The 24,508-nt window shown below is 42.4% G+C and overlaps 1 protein-coding gene across 1 annotated transcript; it reads left to right on the top strand.

Annotated features, from left to right (window-relative positions):
* The first annotated feature begins 4,707 nt into the window (after nucleotides 1-4,707).
* LOC117853882 (DNA-directed RNA polymerase I subunit 1) lies at nucleotides 4,708-21,446 on the top strand. The gene is made up of 21 exons (XM_034736162.2): nucleotides 4,708-5,092; nucleotides 5,861-6,030; nucleotides 6,665-6,824; nucleotides 6,903-7,199; nucleotides 8,140-8,361; nucleotides 8,447-8,626; nucleotides 8,698-8,857; nucleotides 9,389-9,576; nucleotides 11,381-11,644; nucleotides 12,194-12,282; nucleotides 12,370-12,517; nucleotides 12,745-12,954; nucleotides 13,056-13,631; nucleotides 14,948-15,089; nucleotides 15,218-15,414; nucleotides 15,513-15,715; nucleotides 18,023-18,221; nucleotides 18,337-18,632; nucleotides 18,853-18,993; nucleotides 19,182-20,028; nucleotides 20,691-21,446. Exons 1-21 carry the CDS (start codon nucleotides 5,069-5,071, stop codon nucleotides 21,243-21,245), a joined length of 5,268 nt encoding a protein of 1,755 aa, XP_034592053.1. The 5' UTR covers nucleotides 4,708-5,068; the 3' UTR covers nucleotides 21,246-21,446.
* The last annotated feature ends 3,062 nt before the right edge of the window (nucleotides 21,447-24,508 follow it).

Raw genomic sequence — 24,508 nt, 5'->3', positions numbered from 1 at the left:
CTCGGCGGGTGCCCTAGGTCGTCTTATATAGGCTGACGACCAAGGATTACAAGTCGGTTTGAATCTAATCTACTCGGTATTTACATGGAAAGCAATCTGAGTCGGACTACAAAACGCGTCCTACGATATCCGAGCAGATTTGGACTGTTTAGTTGCCTTAACGTGTACTCCAAGTAACTTCATGTCCTCAGCCTGCGAGCCCTGGTTGGGCGGGCCCACTTGTCAGGTCCGGCCAGTATCCTGGTCGGTGGGGACTCATGGGCTACCCATATCCCTCACTCTATAGCATCCTTCTCCGTGATGTCCACGACAGTCACCTTCTTGTCAAAGAAACGGCGTAAGTAACTTCGTAGGGTTTTGCCTTGTTGTTGTTTAATTTGCGATAGGTCAATCCTATTGCCAGGACGTTGCATTGCCCCCACGAAGTTGTTTGGAACACCGTCTTCAGTTGACTGCACGTATCAATGGAGTTCCTTTCTAGAGACTCGAGCCAAGTGAGTGGCCCTGCCTCCATGATGATAGGGAAGTAGATGACTTTGGTATCATCGTTTTCTCCTGCCGCTTGGACTGCTAGCGAGTAGCACCTCAACCATTGGATTGGGTCCTGCTTGCCGTTATACTTGTTGATACCCGAAAGTTTAAACTTCTCGAGTAGAACCATCTTGCGTACTCGTCTTGAAAAAGGCGGGGAACCTTCTCCTGAGTAGTCAATTTCTTGATCGCGTTCATGGCGGCGCCCTTCGATGATGATGCGAGTGTCGCGATTCGGGTTGAGCTGCTCACGAAGGTCATGAGGTTGCTCACGCTCTTGGCAGGGTCCACGGTGGTCGCGGCCCTCCTGAGGGTCCCGTCCGACTAGCTTCTCCCCTATGTTGACTTGGCCTGGGTTGCTCAATTCTAGGAACCTCATTTCTAGCAGCTTCGAGGTGACTTGGATGCCTGCTGCTGCTGCTGTGGTGGGAGGAGGTGCGTCGGACTGAGCTGATCGAATTCTCCCAATCGAGTAGTTCGTACGTGTACTCCGCCAACAGAGCCAGTTGCCTGGTGTACTTGTCTTGCGCCATCGCCCGAGTAAGAAGGTCAATGGAGGCAACAGTGGTGAGAGGAGTGTTATGTTGACACGTTGAAATTGCTTCGAACGCATGATCCAGGTTCATGATGGGTAGGTCGTTTGCAAGGCGGCGTCGATGCTCTACTCGTGACGCATTTCTTGCTCACCGGCGTGTCCTTTGACTTTCCGTCTCTTCTCTTTGGATATTGGTGGTGAGCTCATCCGCCAACACGTCGTCTAGGTGACATTCGTGCCGTGGATGCCTTTCTAGTTGTTCTGCTCCATCGTCGTTGGCTCTTTGAGGAGTGACAATGGCGAGTAGTTCCCGCTCTAGGAAAAACTAGCCGAGCTTGACGTGTTGATCTCCGTAGGACCGTCTTCTTCGTAGATATCAGACAGAGGTGTTCCCTCCTGGTATGGAAGGTTGTCGAGGTACGTGACAAGGCGTGACTCATCATCCTGGTATGGAAGGTTGTCGAGGCCAGTAGACGAATCTGCCTTGTGGAGTAGATGTGATTACTAGGCCCTACTGTGGACCTTTTAGGGGGATCTCCTTGTCCGGGTCCGAGTAGTAGTCAAGGTCCTCGATTGAATCCAAGTTGGAGCTGATGACGACGTTGTACACGGTGTGAGTCATCACCTTGGACTGATCAATCATGGCCTGGTAAACAGACTGCTGGATCATCTCGGACATCTTCCCCGAGTCTTCGGCTATGGTGATCTGGCGGGGAGTTGGAAGAGCGGTCTTTTTGACGGGTTCCCCGCTTCTGGTACGATTGTAGAATTGCAAGCATGCCTTCTTGATGTTTTCCATAGCTTTTGCCAGTTCATCCTTCTGGTCATCCTTGAGATCTGCCTCAGTGACTTCAATGACGTTGTCTTTCGAGATTTCGGTAGCCTTCGACATGTTGGATCTTGCTTCGGTCCCACCGGGCGTGCCAAAAGGTGTGTTGACGCTAAAAATTGGACGATGACTCCGGCCCCTGCGTCGGACACACGACCCGGGAGAATCTGCTTAGCTCCTATTCGGGTTATCGCCCTGGTGCGTTTCGCACGGTGTGCCAGTCAATCTGACCTGTTGATTGACAAGGGAGGAAAGGTATTAAATTCCAAAGGTTCAATCGGCTGAAGTTCCGATCTATTTCGAAGGACGTATCAGCGAATCGGCCGAATTAATGTAAAGATAACCGGCTATGAAACAGCCGATGATCACGTGGCAATTGTAAAAGAAACTACTGGAGTAACCTAAACAATGCTACAAGGACAACACTTGGAACATATCTAATCGGCTGTATGATATTGATATAGCCGACAGTTCGTGTCTCAAGCTAGATAACTGTTGATAAAAACTAAAATAACAGGTAAAACCTGAATATCGATAACTGGTGAATAAATCTAAACGAAACAACAGCGACACGCCCGAAGTTAAAGCTTAGATATTACTCGATACGCAGAACTTACAAATTAGCCGGAGGTCGTGTTGACGCAGCCCTGCCAACTCGCACAAACTCATGAAAAGAAAAAGGATTTGGCGAAGCCACCGACTTGAAAGTAAAGTTACGTGAAAAAGTAGATTTGTGTTGATGATTGTTGTGTTGTTTTACAAGCCTTACGAGGCACCTATTTATACCCTGCTACAACTGAGTTCCTAACCAACTATGATTTTATCTCTAATTCAAAATAACAAATATTTACACACGGATACAACCCGCATCGGAGTCGAGCACTATTGAATTTTTCTATGGGCCAATCCTCGTCTTCATCTGGTCACCGCCTTGGCCCATTTTAGGCCCACATCGGCCAAACTGTACTGGCTCCCAATCGGCCAGTCTTCATCGACTCCTTCGGCTAATAAGCTAAAACACTGTAGCTCTATCGGGCGATTACCCCAGCCACAGCTTCTTGCTTATCCGCATCGGCCACTTTTCTTTCCTTGACGCCGACCTTAACACGTGTCAAAAACCGGCGTCAACACTTGGCGATGGAGGTTAATGTCGTAGTGCTTCTCTTCTGGGGCCGGCGCGATGTGGCGGTGGAAGTTTCCAGTGCTATCTGCGACGCAGACCCAAGAGCCAAAGACGAACGTTGCGCCCACTTCGAACGCGACGGTGGGCTTGATGATGACTGGAGCCATCGAGTTCGCCGGTGGATCTTTGGCGAGAGCCCTACCTAGCTCGCTAGCTATCGGTGTTTAGATTCGGCAAGCTACCGAGGGGGTACTTGAGGTAGTGTTTTGTGCGTGGGGTCGCCGAAGACCAGAAACTCGAAGGTGAACTCAAACACACAATTTAGACATGTTCGGGCTGCTTATGTCGCGTAATACCCTACGTCCTGTGTGTTGGTTGGTTTGTATTGATTGATCATTGTTTGGAGGGGTCTCTACCTCACCTTATATTGCCGGGGGCAGGGTTACAGGTCAGTTGTTGTACAAGAGTACTAGTCAGATTCGACTAGAGAGTCCTACTCTAATTGCTACGAGTAGTTTCCTAATCCTCGACTAGTCCTTGTCCACCACATAGACCATGTCATCCTGCATCATAGTCTCCATGTCTGAAATGTCTTGGTGTACAACCCCGCATGTAGGACTGTCCAAGCCTCTTGGTGGGTCCATGGATGTATGGCCGACACCCCCACGCATGCGAGGCTAGGCGAGGCTCCGGCCACCATGCGCGGTGGCGGTGACGGCTTCGATCCTGCCGTGGCTCGAGCCTCCGAGGGCCAGCGCGAGTGGTGAGGATGGTAAGCGGCAGCCCACATGTGCGAGCTGCGCCTCCCTGTGCCCGTGAGACACGTGGGTGGCACCTCCAAGGGTCAATGGGTGCGGCGAGCGGCATCTCCAGCATATACAACGGCCACTCTGCATCCGCTGGTGCCATTTCTCCCTGAGGGCTCCTTTGGCAGCTCATTTCCCCACCGGGTTCCCGGCCTTTTTCCCGCAGAGGAAGTCCACACGGAAAGTTTCCATGGGCTAGTTAACCGGCGCCTTTGGAAGCCTGCTAGGCGGGGGAGTTCGGCTCGTCTGAGCCCAATTTTCCGTGCAGAATAGCGCTCGGCCTACAGACATCGGGCAACATTTCCCGTCTCGCCCGTCCCCCTGCGTCATCCCTTGTTGCCGCCGTGCCCATCCCCGTCTCTGCCGCCCCCCTGTCTCCGCTGTCACCGCCGCCACCCGCCGCCACCACCGCCACCCATCTTCGCCGCCGCCACCCTCCGTCTCTGCCGCAGGTTCCAATAGAGTAAAACAGATTTTTGATCGATTTACATAGAATCCATCACTCTTCTGTTCGTGAGGTCAATCACTCAGGTATGAATTATTTGTGACAATACTCTTCCTTCCCTAGTATTTTGCTTGCTTGCCAAACAACTGAGGGTAATTATCCCATACAAGATATCTCCCCTGAAGGGGAGGGGGATTTGATTGTCTAGGAAAATACCAAAGGAGGATTTTACCCCAGGGTTAATATGCCTATGCTGCCAAATCAGCCCTTAGGGATTAGATGGCTGGGAAAAGGTGTCCACGTTTCCGTATCCCATCCCCCATTTATTTCCCTATTCCACTACCCAAACATGGGGAAAAATCTACCCCACCCCTCGTTACCCCGTCCCATCCCGCATTTCTCACTTCCCAAACGCCACCCCAAATAATTTGACGGTACGAAACCCTGGCCGCCTGAGAACCCTAAACCCTTTCTCCCCTCTCCCGGCGGCGGCGCCGCCCTCCGCTCTCCGCCCGCTCCCTCTCTCCCTCTTGTCCGCCCAAATCCCTCCGGCGAGTCCCTGCGTGCGCCCGCCGCCTCCGCCGCCCACCACCCTCCTTAACGCTAAACGCCGCTGCCTTGACTCGAAAGCGCCGCCGCCGCTCTCCCCGCGTCACACCGCCGTACTCCCGGGCCGCTGCCATCCCGGCGCTCGGCTCGCCGCTGTGCCGCCTCGGACGTCCGCCGTCCCTCGTAGCTTCGCCCTTCTCGTGCCCTCGGGAATCCGGCGAGGAGGAAGGGCGCACGCGCGGGGTCTGGGATGGCCGACCTGCGGGGTATCGAGGTTGGTGTCCGGTTCTTCCACTCTTGCGCTGGTTTCTTCGTAATACTATAGTGATTAAGCTCGCGGCAGCGTAGAGGTAGCTACGATTTTGCGATTTTAAGTATCATCAATTGGATTCGCAAGTCCTTGTCATCATCCGAGGCTCAGTTTGTGCTAGGGAAACAGTTTAGTTTCATCACATCAGTGGACTAGCATGTTGGTGTGGTGGGCCTTGCGCTTTGGTAACCACCTTATTGGTCTCCCAGTCTGTTCTTGTTAATTGCTTTAGGAGAAGCTGAGGAAGCTTCATAATTTAGATTCACTAGCTCCAAAATTTAGTGAGGAGTAGGTAGTAAAAAAACTTTGCCAAATGAACGGGCTAGGCAATATAGACACCTTATTATAAGCCTCTGGACCTCGTACCACATTGGTTCAGCCGTAATCTGAAAGGTTTGTGCACTATTATTATAAGCTGTAATCTTTCTTCGATCTTTACTTTCTGTAAGGAAAATGTTTTTAATTGCTGATGTCATTATTATTGAAACAGAGGGTATTGCATTATTCCAAAACACTTACTGCTGCCGGATATTGAATGCTGAACAATTTTCAGAGGAGTTTTTCTTATTTTTTTCTTCTTATTCTGTTTTTTTCCTTATTCAAGTTAGAAGCAAATCACTTGTTTCAGTTTTTATATACTATGGATATCACACTATGGTGTCTTGTACTCATGGGGCTTGTACTTCCCTGAAAATTCAGCGGCTGATGTTATATTATTTACTTCTCGAGCAGGCAGCATCAGAGGAAGTGGATTCAATCCATTTCAGCTTCTACGGTGATGATGAAATTAAGAGGAGCAGCGTTAAAAAGATAACCAAGTCAGAGCGCCTTGATGCCAAAAATCTTCCTGTGCCAGGTGGATTACTGGACCCTGCAATGGGACCAATCAATGATACTGATACGTGAGTTTCTTATCCAACTTCTGAAATCTTGCTCCCAGACTTGACATCTTAATTACAGTGAGTCCTAGGGATCAGTTTACAAGGAAACGACAATGCATTTTCTTGTGTTTTGATACCAATTTCTATATTTTTTTGGAACGGTAAAGCATATGGCATTGCCTGAATATCTTAGAAAACGTGTAACATGTGTATGATATGTGTAGTTGCTGTCTTGCAAGATTATGAGATAATTAAATTTGGTTAAGACAAACACTGCCAGATGTGCGCTCCACTTCCCCTGGTAAAGGAAACTGTGCTACCTTAGAATTGGTGCCGTAAAGTGGTTTGATGTACACCTTTTTATAGGATAGGCAAAGTGTAGACAAATTTCATTAATTATTTATATTTTGTGACTTGTTGCATTTTTTTCATATGGGTTGGTTGATGCCTGGTTGGACAAATTTGTGTAACGGAGGGAGTATGCATGTTTGTATGTATGTGGGGAGAACATACTGTTATGGAATACTGTTGTGATACTATCATTTATGTTGATCCAAGGAAACATTTAAAGCAAACCTTGTGGGTGTGCTCCCCTTGGATTTTTCAAAAAAAAACATTTTTCTAATTTCTGACTATGTCCAAATTTGATTGCCAGCTGCAAGAGTTGTGGTCAGCATTCTGTTCGCTGCCCTGGTCACTTCGGTCATATTGAGTTGGCAAAACCATTGTTCAATCCTTTGCTGTTTACAAGTCTGAAAAACCTTCTCCATGTCACATGCTTCCATTGTCACAAGTTCCGCTTGAACAAGGAACAGGTGAGTCCATGTTTGTCTCATTAAGAACTAAGGTTTTGCATGCCACTATGTGATCTTATGGTGATTTCACTTTATTAGGTTGACAGATATGTGAATGAACTTGAATTGTTAGTAAAGGGTGATGTTGCCCGTGCTAAAAATTTGGAAGACTCAGGTAAAAGAGCATCTCCTTCAGAGGAAGATGAAGACATTACTGAAGCCACTTCATGTGATAAGCCATCTCCTGAGAAGGACAAGAAAACCTGGACATCGGTCCAATTGAAAGAGGTTCTGTCTATTTTTTCCAAGATAATGAAAAAGAGACAGAAGAAGTGTGCAAAATGTGACATGAAGAGCCCAACATTCTCAAGCCCTATATTTGGCTGGCTGGTCAAGGTATATATAATTTTAGCAGTTTTTGGTTAATGCTTAGTTCTAGTTTAATTTCTGTAAACGTATTCCGAAATTAGATATTTAATTTTCTTTGATACAATTTCCATGTTTCTGATTAAATTTGGGAATATAAGGATCAGTTACCTGACGTTTATGAAACTTAGACTATTCTTCCAGTCTTTCTAAAGCTGTTTCGTTTGACCACCTTTTATGCAACAGTAAATGCCAATGCTGTCTGTGTTAATTCCTTAGCAATTACACAACCTATCTCTGTATTCTAGGTGTATCATTATCTATTCCTCTCACCTACTTAACCTTTGCAAATTACATCTATTATATCAAGGGTTACTTTTGGAACCAGTATAACAAAAAAATGTCAAGAGTTTTTGAACATTAGCAGGGAGGGCTATCCCCCTTCTTTCCTCCGACTTGGTAAAATTACTGAAGATTTAAGAATGCGTCCATAGCCACAGGCCCACAAGTCCTCAGTTTCTTTGAAGCACTAGACTAAGGCGGCATTCTCACTCTCTGAACAATTTCAATCAAGAAGCCCAGGGAGACCACATGACTATAAGTCGTAGATTTTTCATCATAAGTATTTGTGTAAGCCCTTCTCGCAAACATTAGATGCCACCCCATTACTTCGTATGTTGTCCATACACCACTAATACCTCACTGGCATGTGGTCCAGGCCCTTGATGTCAACCACACACTTAGGGGGGCATATTTGCATAGTTTTTCTGTGGCAAGTACTCACATGAAATCCCCCAAATCCTCTCAACAATATCCATGGAGAGAGAGGACTTTGTTAACAATATCTATTTCGTGTTGGGTATGGTTGATTTTAACCTTGATGTCATATTTTCAGTTGAAATTCTTAATGGGATAGCATTTTCTGCATCTTAATTCTTCATTACATGTGATTGCACCTTCTGATTTGTAGGACACAAGTGCTTCTGCTGTAAGAGCAAATGCAATTGCCGATTTTAAACTGAAGGGAGATGGCGGTGCTCACAGCTCAGGGGAAACTGGGGTTTCTGGTTTTGACGAAGAACGTACTTCACCTCAGTCCAAAGGATCAATCAATGAAGTTAGACACCTTTCTGATGACACAATTAAAGAATTCGTGGCATCATCAGGAAAGAAGCATCTATTGCCTACAGAGGTATGTTTTGTTGTTTCTTCAGTTTAAAAGGGAAATGAAGATTTGGAAGCAGATCGCTAAGCGTTTTCTTACTCAACTGCTTCAGGTTGAATCTATTCTCAAGGGTTTGTGGAAAAATGAAGCCAGGTTCTGCATGTTACTTTGTGACTTCCAGCAGGATACGCTAAGTGTATCAGAAAAGAGAAAGGGCTATGAGATGTTTTTCTTGAATAGTCTCCTTGTGGCACCAAATAGATTCCGTCCATCAACTAGCTCTAGTCTTGGAGTAAGTATCTTAGTTATTTAACTGACTGATTTTTGTTCCGAATTGACAACTTTAGCTGTTTGTTGTTCTAGATTATGGAACATCCACAAAATGTTCTGCTAAGTAAAGTGCAAGAAGCCAATCTTGCACTACAGCATAATAGCGCCAGTTCTAATCATATGGATGTTCTTAGAAGATGGATGGATCTACAACGAAGTGTAAATGTGTTGTATGATAGTAGCAAAGGCATCGGTAAGGATGTATTCTTTTCTTAATGATTTGGACTGGTGCCTATTCCTTTAGTACCCAGTAAGCACTAAAGAACAAGTAAACTCCATGTGTCTTTTCTCTTTCTAACCTTGGTGGCTAGCATAGTCATCTTACAGAATAAAATCCTGCTGAAACAGTGCCACATATGCTGGCTCATAAACATCTGCTATTTTTTTCCTGTTACTGTAGATTGGTCTTGCATGACTGTTTGTGATAGTATGGAAGAATTGCTTCAGTCCTAGACTTTTATTCTCAATTTTGTGTGGAAGTGGATGGTTCTTGATGTTATTTGCCAATGGACACCCCAGTCCTCAGCTTCAGGGTATTTGAGAACTGCTTGAAAATAAATTTATGTTTTCGTTTAAGATGCAGTTGTTCTTGGGAAGTGTTAGGTTTGGTATAATATTACCTCTACTCATTGTCTTTGCTCTATGCACTACAAGCTATTTATCTTGAGTTCTTGTCTACCCCCACTGTAAAGGTTTGATGGCTAAATGTTTTTGTTGACAACAGTGAAAAGCGAGAAGAATGCTCATGGTATACGACAATTATTGGAAAAGAAAGAAGGAATTCTTCGACAGAAAATGATGGGGAAGAGGGTTAATTATGCATGCCGATCTGTTATATCTCCAGATCCGTACTTGGCTGTTAATGAAATTGGCATTCCTCCTGTTTTTGCAACACGGTTGACGTATCCTGAGGTATGTGCTCCATGCATCGACCTACAGCTGTCAATTATTCAATTTGGAACTTCTTTGTTTATGTTTGTGCTCTGATTTGTCTTGACTCCTGTGATACTCTTTTTTAACGACAACTCACCTTGACCCTTATGATCCCTTTTTTAACGACTTGGCTTGAACTCCTATTTATTCTCTTGATCTAATGAATTAATCTCTGAGACATTGATTATATCTGCAAGGAGATAAACCTAACTAACAAGAAACCTAATTACTCTTATCTTGTGTTTCAAATTTTCGTGTAACGGTTTTTATGCAGAGCCGAAAGTAGTTTTTAGCCCAATAGTGAGACTGTTGTGCACTCTGATGCGGATGCAGTCCGCGCAGCTGGGACTTGGTCTATAAGTCTAGACAGCCTGTTCATTAGCATAATGGCCTACCTCGTGCTTGTGCCGTGCACTAAATGCTCAGGAAGTAGCTGTTACACAAATATTCAGCCAATCCAAACCTTCAGAATTTTTATGCACCTGGTAAACACCAATACTGGTTCTTTTTATTCACCCATTCAGGTAGTAGCTGACAGACTGGACATGCTATCTGGCTGTTCTGTACAGAGTTGTGTGCAGAACTTCGAAAAAAATTAGCCCTGGCTGATCTTGAACATCTGATCTGTTCAGACTACCATCGATGTGACGAGTCCAGCTGTTGGACATTAGCTGGAAAAGGGTTCAACCAGCGTCAAAGAGCATGACCTTTCTCTATGGATGCAAATAAACGATTCATAAGGTTTCTAGCCCCTTAATGCATGCTAGTTTGAGGTTGAGACACAAGCAAATTTAAAATAAAAGCCAGCCAATCAGTATCTTAGTATTGCAATTGCAACTGAAATTATAAACAAAATTGTAGCATCCCAGATTGTGATCCAAACTCTTGGATAAGTATGATATTATGACGTACTCTAAAAGCAAGATTGTGATACGTCCCTATACTCTGACATCATGAAGGCTTTCTCTGTCAAAGAGTGACGGCCATATATTCATTTTTTCTTTGCTTCTCACGTTTCAGAGTCATGACCCTTTAATTTACCTTTGGTTTGAGCAATTTCCAAGAACCTGGATTTATTGATAGTTTTTTGACAATTCTTTCATTTTGCTGGGACCATTACTTCTTCATATTCTCAATGAATTGTTCATCAATGAACCAACTAGGCACTAGATGATGCTTTAATATAATAGCATACGGGCTGTATCCTTCAGTGCTGTGCAGCACACAAAGCAGTATGATCCTGCAATGGTTCCCAGCAGTGCATTGATGTGTCATCTGGATTGGGGTAGAACATCAAAGGGTGGGATATGTATGAGTTGTAGGGAAGATTGGAGGGCTGATAGACAATAGAATCCGAATATATCCTATCCCACTCCCACAATACAAACACCATTTGAGGGGGTTGGGGGTTAGTGGGGGGAGAGGGATGTACTCAAGACTAGTTGGTTCCTTTATGCAAGTCATAACTGTGATGATTTCTTCAACCAAGCGTACTTGTACAGATAGACATGTGAACTTGATCTTTCACTGTGCTTTTGATAGCTTGTGTAGTGATTTCTTATTTTATTTAGGATGACAAACTTCCATTTTTCTTCAAGACGCCACGGCTAAGAAAACAGATGCATAAACTGTTGTACATCAGAATAATCTTCCTTTCTACTTTCAAATATTCTTCTACTAATAGCTAAAGTTTCGCCGCTCTTTCCAGGAACTTGTTATCTTTGAATCGTTAATTTGGAGGACTTTTCTTGATTTTTGACATTGTGTATCTTTTTCTCTGCAGAAAGTAACACCCTGGAACGCCAAAAAACTCCAAGAAGCTGTAAGGAACGGTGCGGATATTCACCCAGGTGCAACACATTACAGGGACAACAGTAACATTTATAAGTTACAGGCGGCCCCTGCCAAACGCCGTGCCATTGCTAAGATGCTACCTGCATCAAGAGGATCAATTTCTCAGCCTGGGAAAGACCCTAATTGTGAATTTGAAAGCAAGGTTGTATATCGACATCTTCAAGATGGTGACATTGTACTTGTGAATAGGCAGGTATTTGTTCTTGCAGTTCCATATTCTCCAGCAGTAATATCTGAATTTTTTTTCCTCCAGTCCCATTGAGACACCATTTCAGCAAAGCGGTTTTTGTTTGCGGTTACATGTTGTTATGTTATTTATGCGCAGCTCAGGCATCCAAATACCCTCATTACTCATTCGTAGCAGCGTTATAGAAATGGATGAATGATTAACAGGGGCAAAATCTGCTCAAAAGTGGTGCATAGTTCTTTGTTGTTCTATAAAAGGACAAATATAAGGGTGCAGAGGTGACATAAAATAATTAGATTGGATTAAACGCAAATTCAAAGTTCTTGCCTGCTCTCCTGAAAGTTTCAAAGCGCACTTTGGAAAGCAACTGAAGGCTTGATTTTGCAACCACTCACAATTCTACCCCTAACTGTAGTGCTTATGATTCTGTACAACACATTGGCAATAGTGTGTGATAGGGCTATTACTCAATTTATCAATCAGCCATGATGTTGCTCTTCCAGTTCATGGATAACGTATTTCCCTAATCTCTGATTTCTTGCATGTGATTTAAAGCCTACTCTTCACAAGCCCAGCATGATGGCTCATTTTGTTCGAGTGTTGCCTGGAGAAAAGACGATACGAATGCACTATGCCAATTGCAGGTATTTGGATATTGTTTTTTTATTCCATGATGATGCGCTGTCCTTTTGCCTACATCTTGTGAACAGATGTCTATTGTTTCTTTTTAGCACATACAATGCTGATTTTGATGGAGATGAGATGAATGTACACTTTCCACAAGATGAAATATCTCGTGCTGAGGCTATGAACATTGTTGATGCAAACAAGCAATACATTGGTCCTAGGAGTGGTGATGCTGTCAGAGGTCTAATACAGGTATAATATGCATATACAATCGTGATATCTTTGATTCTTTTGTGCACTATCATAACCAAATATACATTTAATGTGCTCATCCAGCTGTTTAATGTCAACTGCACCTGTCCTCATTAGTAAACTAATTCTCCCTATTAGACCTTACAATCATGTTTTCTTTCTTTTTGCTGTAACTAACAAATAGTTATTGTTAAATGTTAAACTTTGTTTTGTTTTTAATTTTGTAGGACCACATTGTTGGTGCTGTACTACTGACAAAACAGGACACCCTTCTAAGCCGTGAAGAATATAGTCAGCTTGTCTATGGGTCTTGTGTGCCCTCGAATTGGGGCCCTCGTCAACCTGGTATAAAGGTGTCTGCTATTAAGGATGATGATGCATTAGGATTTGTCCTTCCCGCTATTTTGAAGCCAAAGCCCTTATGGACAGGAAAACAGGTTAGATGTTTCTGAGTTCTGGCAACAAATTTCTGCTGCTGATATTGTTATTTAATCTTGGGAATTTCTTGAAAGCCTCTATGTAACTTCTTTGTTTACAGGTTATAACAACCATCTTGAATCATTTGACAAAAGGTCGTAGTCCATTTACTGTGGAGCAGAAGGGAAAAATATCAGAAGAACATCTAACCCCTAAAAAATTCGAAGTTTCTAAGGATAAAGATCCTCCCACTCAAGAAAAAAAAGATAAAGATCCTTCCGCTCAAGAAAAAAAAGATAAAGATCCTCACGCTCAAGAAAAAAAAGATGAAGATGAAGAAGAAGTAGAATTAGTAGAAAAAGAAGAAGAAGAAGAAGAAGAAGTAGAATTAGTAGAAGATGATGATGAAGGAGAAGAAGAAGAAGAAGAAGAAGAAGAAGAAGATAATGGTGCTGAAGAAGAAAAAGAAGACAAAGAAAAACAAGAAAAGAAAAGAAAGGAAAGCGAAAGCGAAAGAAAAATAGCTATTTCTGAACTGGTTTTATATATTAAAAACAATGAGCTCATAAAGGGCATGATAGATAAGGCCCAGTTCGGGCAATATGGGATAGTTCATACTGTTCATGAACTCTATGGTGCAGATACAGCTGGAATACTGCTCTCGACATTCAGCCGCTTGTTTACGCTGTTCTTGCAGGTAAACATAAAATAGCGCTACCGTTTTTTTAATTATGGGTGATTCACCAGTAACATCTGTAGCTCTAAGTGTGCTCTACTACTCTTGCCTAAATGTCTAACACAAGTAAAACATTTATATCATGGAAATTCACTAGGAGTAAACTATATATCTCTTATATACTCTTTATTGAATGTCTTTGGGCAACTAAGATATTTATTGAATGTATGTGCCCAAGCTTACTGTGCTTTGAATGCTTGGCCATAGGACATAGTTAGAGGTGCTGATTTTTCCTTCTTTAGTCTTTTTAAATAACAAAGATCAGCTTGCAGCAAACAATTGAAATAGACCCAAATTGCCTTGGGAATGTTGAATTTATTTTGTTCAGTGCAAAACATGTTGATCTAGTATCGCAGCATTGGGCCATGGGGGCATGCAGGAAGAAAAAGAGAAGATGTGGGATGAGTGGTTCAGAGTTCAGACCGTTCAGACCGCTTTTAACTGGATAGACTCACTAACAATCTGGTTGATTCTGTTAAGCTACACTCATTGAACCATTAGAGCAGAGTCATAGGGCAGCACATAAAGTTGAGCTTTGCAGTGATACACATCCAGTATCTGAATATGGTACATATGGGAATTTTACTTGTCTGAAACAATAACTTTAATTGACTTATTTTGTGTTGACCAATCAGTGCATACTAGTTATTTGAGTAACATAGTTTTCTGATTTTGCTTAGTCCTTCCATCCTTTTTTCTCATATCATGTAATACCAGCTCCTGCACTTGTGAATATGTATGTAGGCTATGTAGATAGCTGCTCCCATACTGATAACTCTGGTCTGTCCTAAAATATTGTTTTCATTTCTTTATTTTATCTGCTGGTATATGATATTTAATATGGATGCAACCAGAAGGTATTTTAATCACGATATAATCAGATGGAATTAGAAAGTCCTTCAGAGACTACTGTTATCGGATCTGTTGAAATTTTTTGGCACCAGATCTCCATTGGATCTTGTAGGAAAATAATATCCACATATTTGTGACCAACATTGCCATAATCTCTTGGTCTCACTGTTGAGGATGATATTGTGATGCAAATCTTGTTTTGAGTTTGAATGCATCTCTGCTGATACAGCACTTCAATATCAGATAAGATGATCGAAATTTTATCATACTTGTATCATCCTTTATCTAAGGAGTTTTGTGGTTTAGCACATATGGTTCCTTTTTGCTCTGGGCCTATGACTGATGCTAATTTTTCATTCAAGTACAGAAGTTATTATTGGTTTTGATATTGTAATTGATGAAGACATTATAATTTCTTCTTTCAGTTTCATGGTTTTACTTGTGGGGTGGATGACCTGCTACTATGCCAAAAAGCCGATGAAGCGAGAAGGTCAATTATCAGTGAAAGTGACAAGTACAGTGAAAAAGCCCACAGGACATTTATAAAAACTGGAAAGGATGGTGAAGGTTTGTGGAACCCATAATATGAGGCATTTGCATGCAATAAAATAGTTGCTTTATTATTTGTTGACCTTTCTGTTTGCACTCTGTACCTTCATGTTGATTGTTTATTTGCTAATTCTTTGATCTGGTAGAATTGCAAATGGAGGTGGAAAAAGTTATAAGAAGGGATGGGGAATCTGCCACAGTTAACATGGACAGAGAAATTAGTAATGCTCTCAGCAATATAACATCTGATGTCAATAAAAATGTATTCCCTTATGGTCTACAAAAGCCTTTTCCTGGAAATTGTCTCACTCTTATGACTGCAACTGGAGCTAAAGGTGGCGATGTAAGCTTTTCTTCAGTCAGAACTCAATGCACTATTTTATTAATTTACCTAGAAAGCAGACTAAATCTAATGTGGAATCGTTTTATCTGTCTTGATAGGTCAACATGTATCAAATATCATCATTGCTAGGGCAGCAAGAGTTAGAAGGAAAACGTGTTCCGCGGATGGTTTCTGGGAAGACTTTACCGTGCTTTCTGCCATGGGATACTTCTTCAAGGGCTGGTGGTTTCATTAGTGATCGATTTTTAACTGGTCTGCGCCCTCAAGAATATTACTTTCATTGCATGGCAGGCAGAGAAGGGTATTTTTTCTTAACTCTTTTCTGATACACAATAACCATAATTTGCATCTGTACTGTCCTTGCGCTAGGTTAATTAAAATAGATTTGCCAGATCCTGTTGGATGCAGGATACGAGAAACCTCTGGTAGCCAAAAAAAGAAGGAAGGTACGGCTGCTGCCATGTCTTCATTTCCAACCACACTGTTGATTTATTAAACATTCATCATCTTTAGCTCCCACTGAACCAGTACCCACCCTTGTGGTAACAAAAATACTTTAGGCAATTGGTACGCTGGCGGAGCACAATAAGGCTGTTTGGCTTTTGGTACGCTGGCGGAGCACATACTATATCTACGTTTTCCACACAATTGGTACCCACCCATGTGATGCCAAAATGCTTGAAAACTTGCTTCTCGGTTTTCGGTCCACATAACTGCCAATACCCTCCTTCAGTTTGGTTTTTGGAGTTTGGACACGTTTGCCTGAATCCATTTAATTCCAGGCTAGCCTTTAGTTTGCACTAGCCATAGCCATAGCCCATGCTTTGTTACGGTTCTCAAATGCATGACTTCAAAAGTTTTAAACACGTTTGCCTCTCAAGTATTTTTCTTTGATAATGTCCTGCCATAGGCCTTCTTCAGTTTCCAGTTTCCACCACCATTTAACTCAGAGACTGATATTCATTTTCCTGATATATCCCTAGGCCTCCTTTTTTCTTGCTTTTGCATAAGCTTTTCCACTTGACTAAGTGGTATTTTTTTTTCTTTCGCCTACCACTTGCCACAAAAAAAAGGTTCTTTTCTGCTTGCCTAAAGTAGCAGTAACAGTCTTAGGGAGGAGATACATTGACATGATAGATAAAAGCACTAGAGAGACTAGAGTTGATAAGGGTTTTTCTCCCTTCTATTGACATTGTCCCCTCTTTCCAAATGGCCAATTTCTTCCCATTTTTCTCTTGTAATGGAAGCCAGTCCCTTACATGTAATCTTCTGGGGCTTACATGAACTCCCAGGTATTCAATGAGGAAGCTGCCAACTTGGCAATTGAATATTTTAGAATACAAGTTACATTTTGTTTGTCTGTGAATCAGAGTTCCTTTATTTTTATCAAGTTTATTTTAAGTCAAGAGTCCAGACATTAGCTCGTACAAGTATAGCAAGAGCTTCACATTTCTGGCACCATCCATGTCATCCTTGAGACACATGATGGTTTTGTCAGCATATTTAAGCAAAGCAATGCCTCTGGGGATCAGATGCTTGCCAGACCAGTGATCACATCCAGTGGTTTGGGCTTGCCTAACCATTCTAGCTAGACAGTCAACAGCGAAATTGAAAAGGATGGGCCCCCAGCCTGATCCCTTTGTGGCTCACAAAGTAAGGTTCAGTTTTTTCATTTAACTTGACACTCACTGCCCCCCCAGTCACCACTTTCCTTATCCAACCACACCAAGTGTTGTTAAAGCCTCTGATTTTCAGACAGTTGAAAAGGAAGTCCCGATTTACTTTATCGCAGGCTTTCTCGAAATCTAGCTTAAGAATAATCCCCACTTCTTGTCTCTTCTTAGTTTCATGCAAGATCTCATGGAGAGCCATGATTCCGTTCATTATATTCCTGCCCTTCATGAAGGGATTTTAATATTAGTTTTTCGGCTACATTATCCAACCTCAATGGCAAGGTTTTTGTGATCCACTTGTAAATACAATTCAGCAGACATATAGGCATGTACTGTTGTATTTTCTCAGCACCTTGACCTTTAGGTAAAAGTGTTAGTTGGTATTTGTATGATGCTTGGAATATGTGCATTAGCCCATGCAGTGGTTTCTTTGTGTGCCTATTGGTAATCATCAATCCCTCTTACTATTGAACAACATTTCTGTGTTGATGTTGGCATGCATAACGATCTTGCATCTTTTGTAAACACAATACAACACTGTTCGGAGAGAGACATTTCAAGTTATGACTAGGATCTGTATCCATGGTTCATGCATCTTCATAGGCTAAACTGAATGAATAGGAATTTGTTGTCTACATTTTTTTTTATGTATGGAGTTGATGGTTGATTTGTTATTTGAGGTAGGTTGGTCCTATAAAAAATACAAGCCATATGCATTATTTATGAATTATGACCTCCACTTGCATGTTGTGGCGAGTATATTTGACTTATTCTGAATTCTGATGTTCACAAAAGGAAATTTACATTTTTTTGAAAAAAAATGATCACCATTATTAAAGTTGGTACATGATAATAGAACAAGATATGTGAAATTCTGGATGTTTCTGCCACATGCTTTAGATTTACGATGTTTAAATTTTGTGCGTTTTTTGCAGGTTGTGTGACACAGCAGTCAAAACATCCCGTAGTGGATACCTTCAGCGTTGTCTTATCAAATGTCTGGAATCGCTGAAAGTCTCTTACGATCACACTGTACGGGATGTTGATGGATCAATTGTACAGTTCTGCTATGGAGAAGATGGAGTCGATGTGCTGAAAACTAGCTTTCTCAACAAGTTCAAAGAACTTGCTGATGTAAGACATTCAATACTCAGCTATAAACTAAAGCCACCTTGAATTTGAAGTATGTCTCTCTATGGTTTGTTTGGTGTTTTTTCTAATGTTGTGCTATATTTGATCCAAATTACAGAACAAGAAAGTTGTCCTTGACAAGATAAAAGGCCATAAGCAGAATCAGCTGTTATCAAAACCTAATGGCTACATTACTACACTGCCTAAGAAGTTGGTTGTTGAAGCAAAAGAGTTCCTTAAGCTCTTAAAGGAAAAGAAAAGCAGTGACATTAAGAAGGGACTAATGTGTGACATTAAGAAGAAGGGACTAATGAAGTTACTGAAAGTCAAATACCTATATAGTCTTGTAGATCCTGGCGAGGCTGTTGGTGTGGTTGCTGCTCAGTCAATAGGAGAACCTTCAACACAGATGACGTAAGATCTCTAAAATTATTATATCTTTTGACATTCCATATATTCATTTCCCCAGTCTATGCATATGCTACATCTTTTGTGGGTGCTTGTATTGGGTAAGGGTGGAATTTGTGTGCTGACTGAAGCTTTTTCTCACTTTTTGGTGATGTTGCACTGATTTAACTATGTTCTATTTTAGTTGTGATAAAACGACTCAAATATTGTTTACAATGCATTGCAGGCTCAACACTTTTCATCTTGCTGGAAGGGGTGAGATGAATGTAACGCTTGGCATACCTCGGTTAAAAGAAATACTGATGACTGCATCAGCTAATATTAGTACACCTATTATGGTTTGCCCTCTGCTTGAAAAGTGGACTAGGTGAGCTTTGTTTTTGCTTACTTTCAGGATAATTAACACTCCAAGTTTGGTTTCTGCTCTCTCATAACTTGTTTTTGAATTCCTAATATCCTGTCAAATATGATATACTCCACCAAAATGTACTCAACTTCCTGTGCACCAAATTTGCAAGATGTGGACATTCATTCGTTCTTTCTGTGAATGTCCAGGGACGATGCTAGGCGGGTGGCTGCAAAACTTAGGAGGGTTCGTGTAGCTGATATAGTGGAGAAAATTGAAGTATGCACAGTTCCTTTTTACAATACTAATGGGCACGTTTCGACCCTGTACAAGTTACAAATGAAACTCTACCCACAAAAGCATTACCCTCCTCAGTCAGATCTTACTGTAGATGAGTGTCAGACAACCTTGAGAACAGTTTTTGTTGATGCGATGGAACATGCAATTGAAAAGCATCTAGATCTGCTGCACAAAATTAATGAAATTCGTGCTGTTAAGGTAAATGATGCAGAGGGCTCATTATCAGATGGCGGTGAAGAATCTGAAAGTAGACATGGTGATGGAGAAGAGACTGGTATGAGTGATGGTGATGATGAAAATGATAATGATGATGACTTGGGAACTGATGCAGAAAAGAGGAAACGGCAAGAGAGAGATGAGATGGAGTATGATGATGATACTGAAAATGAAGAGGGAATGGATAGTGAATCTGAGGAAGAGACCAAAGTTAAACATCAGAGTGAGGAGGATCCAGCTGAGTCAGGTGATGATTTGCAAGAGGCTGACGAGGAACACAAAACCTCGAAGTCTGACATGACTTCAGTGGATGACATGTCATATTCTGCTAAAAAGGTGAAAAAATCAAAAGATAAGCATGAGACAGCTAAGCTCCAAGAGAGAACTCATACTGAGGGAAAATCAGATGAGCGTAAACAGGATCAAATGACTTACAAACGTAAGAAAAAGTTAAAAAGGACTGTCCATGTTGAGTCAAAAGATTTAGATTTTGAGATTCACTATGCCTTTTGTGATGAACCTCACATTTTACTAGCTCAGGTAACTTCTTCAATCATGAAAACTTTATACTTCAATTTTCTCTGAGATTAGTCACAATGAAAGTCAAGATATTTCTTTTACCAGATTGCCTACGTTTTGAAAACTTTTAAAAAAAATTATGCTTGTACTAATGCCACGTTTTGATTCCACCGAAGTAAAAGAACCCTTGTTATAATATAAGGCAATCAACTGGACTCTCTGCCTTGCTCAAATGTTTTGCATCAATATATTACCCCTGTTGGCATGATGTGTTCCTCTTTCCTGTCCTTGTGTAATCAATCATTTTAGGCTGCTCTGTCATGCTCATGTCTTTGTTATATTACATTAAGTTTGTGCAACATAATTTTGATTGTCACTACTATATCACCTTCAAGCAGCTGTTACCTGTTGAGTAATCTGTTAACGTTCATTGGTCCAGCATTACCTGAAGCATGCTGTATTTGTTTATTCATTGGTTTTTAAGTTTATTTTTATTTATTATTATTTTGTGTTTTGTTCTAGGTGACTGGCTGCAACTCTCACCATATAACCTTTTAGCACTTAATGTTCTTGTAGATCTTTCCCATTTTGTTTGGACCATTTTGAGAAGTCCAGTCTGCATTACATAATCATTATATATCGGGTGAACGATTGTTAATGGATGCTTTAATTTCCTTGTTCAGATTGCCCAGAAGACAGCTAGGTCTATTTTTGTAAGGGCCTGCAAGAACATTGACAAATGTGAAGTTGAGGAAAAAAAAGAGAAAGGTAGCTCTGCTGTTCTAAAAACGTCAGGGGTGAACTTTGAAGTATTCTGGAACCTCAGGAAATACATCAGCATCAACAAGATCACGACGAACGACATCCACGCGATGCTGAAGACGTATGGGGTGGAGGCCGCGCGGGCCACCATCATCGAGGAAGTGAACCATGTGTTTGGCGTCTATGGCATCAAAGTGGACCCGAGGCACCTGAGCATGATCGCCGATTTCATGACATTCGACGGCGGTTACCGCCCCATGAACAGGCTGGGGATGGGCCAGTTCAGCACATCACCATTTGGCAAGATGACATTCGAGACGGCGACCAAGTTCATCGTGGATGCGGCCACACATGGGGAGTCAGACTCGCTGGAGTGCCCCTCGGCCAGCATCTGCCTCGGGAAGCCTGCGAAGGTGGGGACTGGGACCTTTGGGTTGCTGCAGAACCTTGCTTTGGAGCAGCCCATGGCGATCTAAGACTAAGGTTGTTCCAAAAATTTTGGTCCAAGCTGCTTGTAGGAGAGAACAGTTGGGATAGTTTGTTTATGGTTTACTGCCTTGCTGCTTCCATGGGAGCACCATGTACCTCATGAAACCGTACACCAAGATAGAAAAGCTATATCTTCTGGATTGAATATTTATCTCATTTAGAGAAGGTTTCGCTGGAGTGTTGTGGAATTGCGTTGCTCGCATTTTCGATATGAAATTTCTAAATAACACTCGGTTGATTTTGTTCTCTACTTTCAACCACTTTTCTGTGGCTGCGATAGTGCCAAGATTCGTGTGGGTTCTGCTGGATGATGATCTGCAAACCAGAAAATTTCATGCTGCATCTATATGCTTATTTCATTCTTTTTTCATTTTATTTCCCTTGAAATTGATGCTGTTGGGAGAATTAGAGGCCATGGCCTTGTTCACGTCAAACCTTTGGTTGTGCTGGTGGCAATTTAACGAATGATAGGGAGGTTTGCTTGTCTAGTTGATATCATGCATTACTTGTTTCTCCTGGATGGTTTGATTATATTGTAGTTCATGTTGTGAGACACAAAATCCAACTTTGGTCATTGTTACCTTATGCATTCACAATCTGATTGGTTTTTCAAATGTATTTTGTGTTGCTCAAGCTTTGACGGTGTTTTATGAGCTTCATTACGGTTGTCTACACATGCAGCAGAGTTGTTGGATGCCCGGGCTGTCCTTTTCGAAATTAGTGTTTTTATTCAGTATAAATATATTCAGTCCACTATCCTACTTAATGTACTCTATGTACTCGCTATATATTTTCCAAGTCATATTCACTGAATGTATTATTCAGTTCTAAACTTCCAATAGATTCAGGTTTATGCACTTACTTTTTGAACATATGACCGGTTTACTTATTTATTATTATCATTATTCAGTGTTCTTGATTAATCATTGGATCTCATCCTTCTATTTTATTCAGCTTACTGACAACAACACTCTTTATGGTAAGTCCTGAGTTTACAGTTTCATTTTTGTAAGGCTGTGGCTTAGTGATGGTTGTCAGTTAATTAATTATTCAGTAAACTGACTATAACGGTCATTCTGTTAGGTATTCAGTTTTTATTTTTATGTTTGTAGTTGTGTGGTTTCATCTTTCTATTTATTCAATTTCATTAGTATTCAGTTCATAATCTCATGTTTGTAGACAGGGAAGTGTGAGTACCTCATGTCAGCTACGCAAGGTAATTCCTACATGTTCTTAATTTGATATCTGACAATTTTTGGTAGTTATGTGTCTCGGTTGCCTTTTCCATCATCTTTCTGTCAATTAGCCTGTATTTGATGCTACTATGCGTGTGACCTTTTGACAAGTGGGGCCTGACTTTTATCACACAAAAATAGGGAGTAATTACTTAAGCAGCTGTGCTGAACAATTCAGTTTACAGTCATTGTTGTTTCAGAGTTTTGTTGGGAGTTGTCCAGTTTTTGTTCAGTAGTTTCAGTTGGTGACGTGTCAACCTTGGAAAATCAACCGGTTGACACTGCATTTCTGGTGTGGCGTCCATTTCTGGGCCGGGCCAATGCAGAATACACGACGGCTTTCTCGAGCGCATGCCGCCGGGATAATTCATCATCAAAGCACACTGGCCCAGTAGCAAAAGAACACGCGACCAGACGGACGTCACCTGCTGCCGTTCCCCGCGACTTGTTCTCTGGCATCGGCTCTGGCGCTCTTGCGCCGGCGATGGCGATCCGGCTCGCTGCCGACAGCGACGGCTCGGCAGCGCCGGGCCGGGACAGGCTGCGGCCGCGAATCACACAGCTCACCACTCATACCCGATCGATGACACGTCCCGGCGCCTTGCTCCGCTCCGCGTCCGACAGGAAAAGCGGCAGGCGGGCGGCGGGGCCCGTCGCGAATATTACCACGTTGCCGGCCGGACAGGCGGCCTTGGCCCGGGCCGGCTGGTCTGCGACAGACACGTCCGGCGAGCCGCGTCCGTCACTCCGTACCCGTCGGCCATCCTTGCTGCTAGTGCTAGCCCTGCTAGTTGATCTTTGGCTGGCTCGTAAAGGGAACAGAGAAATATTCCCAATTCCAGCCACCTGAACCTGAGTGTGCAATGTCGGCTTTGTTGCCTGCCTTTTTCGTTTTGCATTTTGAACACCTTAGCTTTTTTCCATTCCTAAGCCCAAGGGGATTTTGCCCAACAAGCTGTCTAGACTCTAGACAGCTAACTAATTCAGCCATGGCAACTAACTAATCTAGACTTTGAGGATTAGTGATGAGCAAGCACATTGTTCTCTTTTTTTTAAAAAAAAATAATAAAATCCATTTTCGTTTTCAGAGAAACAGCTAGTCTGATTGATCAAGTTTGAGACTCGAACCGTCATGGAAGCTTGTTATCGTGTCCCTTGAGAAACACGAGGGAGCAGGGTATGACTGGCAATCTGACAATATGCAACTTGCCTTTCTTTCTTTGCTACTACCTGATTGCATGCCACTGTTTCTCACACCAAAATACTGTCCGTGTTTTCTCTAGTTCGCTGAATATAAACCCAACAGAAAGAAAACTGTAGCGCTACACATATCAAACAAATAAAATAAAGGGAACGTAACCATCTTCCCCGTGCAACTTTGGAAACTATTAATCAAGGTCACAAGATGCTAATGTATGAATTAAGGCCACAAGATGCTATTATGCCCTTGATTCATAGTTTTCAAAGTTGCACGGATAGATGGTTTGCACCAGATAAGTTGACACAAATAAAACCTCCGTACGGCCTGTTTCCCAAAGAAAAAAGCACGTCCATCCTCTCCAGATTTCCATGTATACATACCACAAGTACGAGTACACACTGCATCTGCAGCAGCTGCAGATCAATGCATTCAGATCGAAGCGATCGTTGCAGACCCACAGCACATTCAGGCGTGCGTTGCACTCATGCATGCGACTATGCGAGCAACGATTCACCGGCAGCGACCAGCGAGCAGATACTCACTGCAACTGCAAGCTCTGATCTGATGGCTACATCACATGGATCATCCGGCCCGGCCGCCCACGCATGATGGCGATCTGGCTCAGCAGCTCCAGGCCAGGTCAGAGAAAAAAAAAAGGCTCCTCTCCTCGTTGTGAAATTAAATGTGCACGCGATAGATGGGTGTTCACGCCGACCCGGCAACAATGCCGCTGCCGCCACCAGCATGGTCATGTTCATCCACAGTGAACCTCGTCAGGCACGCCATCATCGATCGTGCTCTTCCTCCTCCTGCT

The sequence above is a fragment of the Setaria viridis genome, chromosome 4, assembly GCF_005286985.2.
Source record: "Setaria viridis chromosome 4, Setaria_viridis_v4.0, whole genome shotgun sequence".
Classification (NCBI taxonomy): Eukaryota; Viridiplantae; Streptophyta; class Magnoliopsida; order Poales; family Poaceae; genus Setaria; species Setaria viridis.
The sequence above is the reverse complement of the archived record's forward strand: the minus strand, read 5'-3'. Positions and strand labels throughout refer to the sequence as shown.